We start from the raw sequence: 738 nt of genomic DNA, 5'->3' as shown, positions 1-738 counted from the left end.
TCGCTTTCAATCAACTGATGGCAAGTTAAGTTAAGTGTAGTGACATTTAGCTACACTGTCAATCTCTGCAACGTCTCCAGCTGACTGACATCAGACTTTATTTAGGAAATATTTCTTTCATTGAATGAATCTACTCCACTGAAGCACTTCCACAGAGACCATATTGTGTGTGTGTGTGTGAGGAGGAGGAGGAACTGAGGCAGCAGCAGCAGCCCAAATCCTCCTGTCCAGGCACTGAGCCACCACAAGCTGATGCAAAACAGATTCCCCCCTTTTGAAAAATTGCGATTTTTATTCATTTCTTAAGATTTTTGTCTTTACCTTTTTACCAGTAAAGCATGGTGCATACAGAGTGTGGAGCTGTCACTTCAGTACCATGAATCCTTACACCAAATGTTCAAAACAAAAAGATTAGTTTGGAGTTTTCGTGTCTTTTTATGTCTCTGGGAAACAGATTTAAAACTGTCTGCATGCATTTCCCATACAGCCTCATTGTGGTGGCATTAATTAGTTTGTCCAAATTGCACCTGAAAACAGAAGTTTGTGAACAACATGCACAAATGTGCCAGGACTCTGCCAAGAAAACCACATATCACATATAAAAAAAAAGAAAGATGATCAAAGATTAGAAACTCCCTCCTCTCATCCAATCCTCACTCTCCCTCAGACACAGAAAGAAAAAATTAACTAGAGCCCTAAATTATGCAAACACGGATCATCCCACTCACCTACACGCAT

General features: G+C 40.2%; 1 protein-coding gene across 1 annotated transcript in view; it reads right to left on the bottom strand.

Annotated features, from left to right (window-relative positions):
• Nucleotides 1-738, bottom strand: part of neto2b (neuropilin (NRP) and tolloid (TLL)-like 2b) — a 6749-nt gene extending 6011 nt beyond the window's left edge. The window contains exon 1 of the mRNA XM_035664897.1: nt 729-738. Within this exon, the coding sequence (XP_035520790.1) occupies nt 729-738 (10 nt within the window). The remainder of the gene's footprint in view (nt 1-728) is intronic.

This window comes from Morone saxatilis, unplaced genomic scaffold (assembly GCF_004916995.1).
Source record: "Morone saxatilis isolate NCDOM2014 unplaced genomic scaffold, NCSU_SB_2.0 Contig2, whole genome shotgun sequence".
NCBI classification, from domain to species: Eukaryota; Metazoa; Chordata; class Actinopteri; family Moronidae; genus Morone; species Morone saxatilis.
This window is presented reverse-complemented; position numbering and strand designations above follow the sequence as displayed.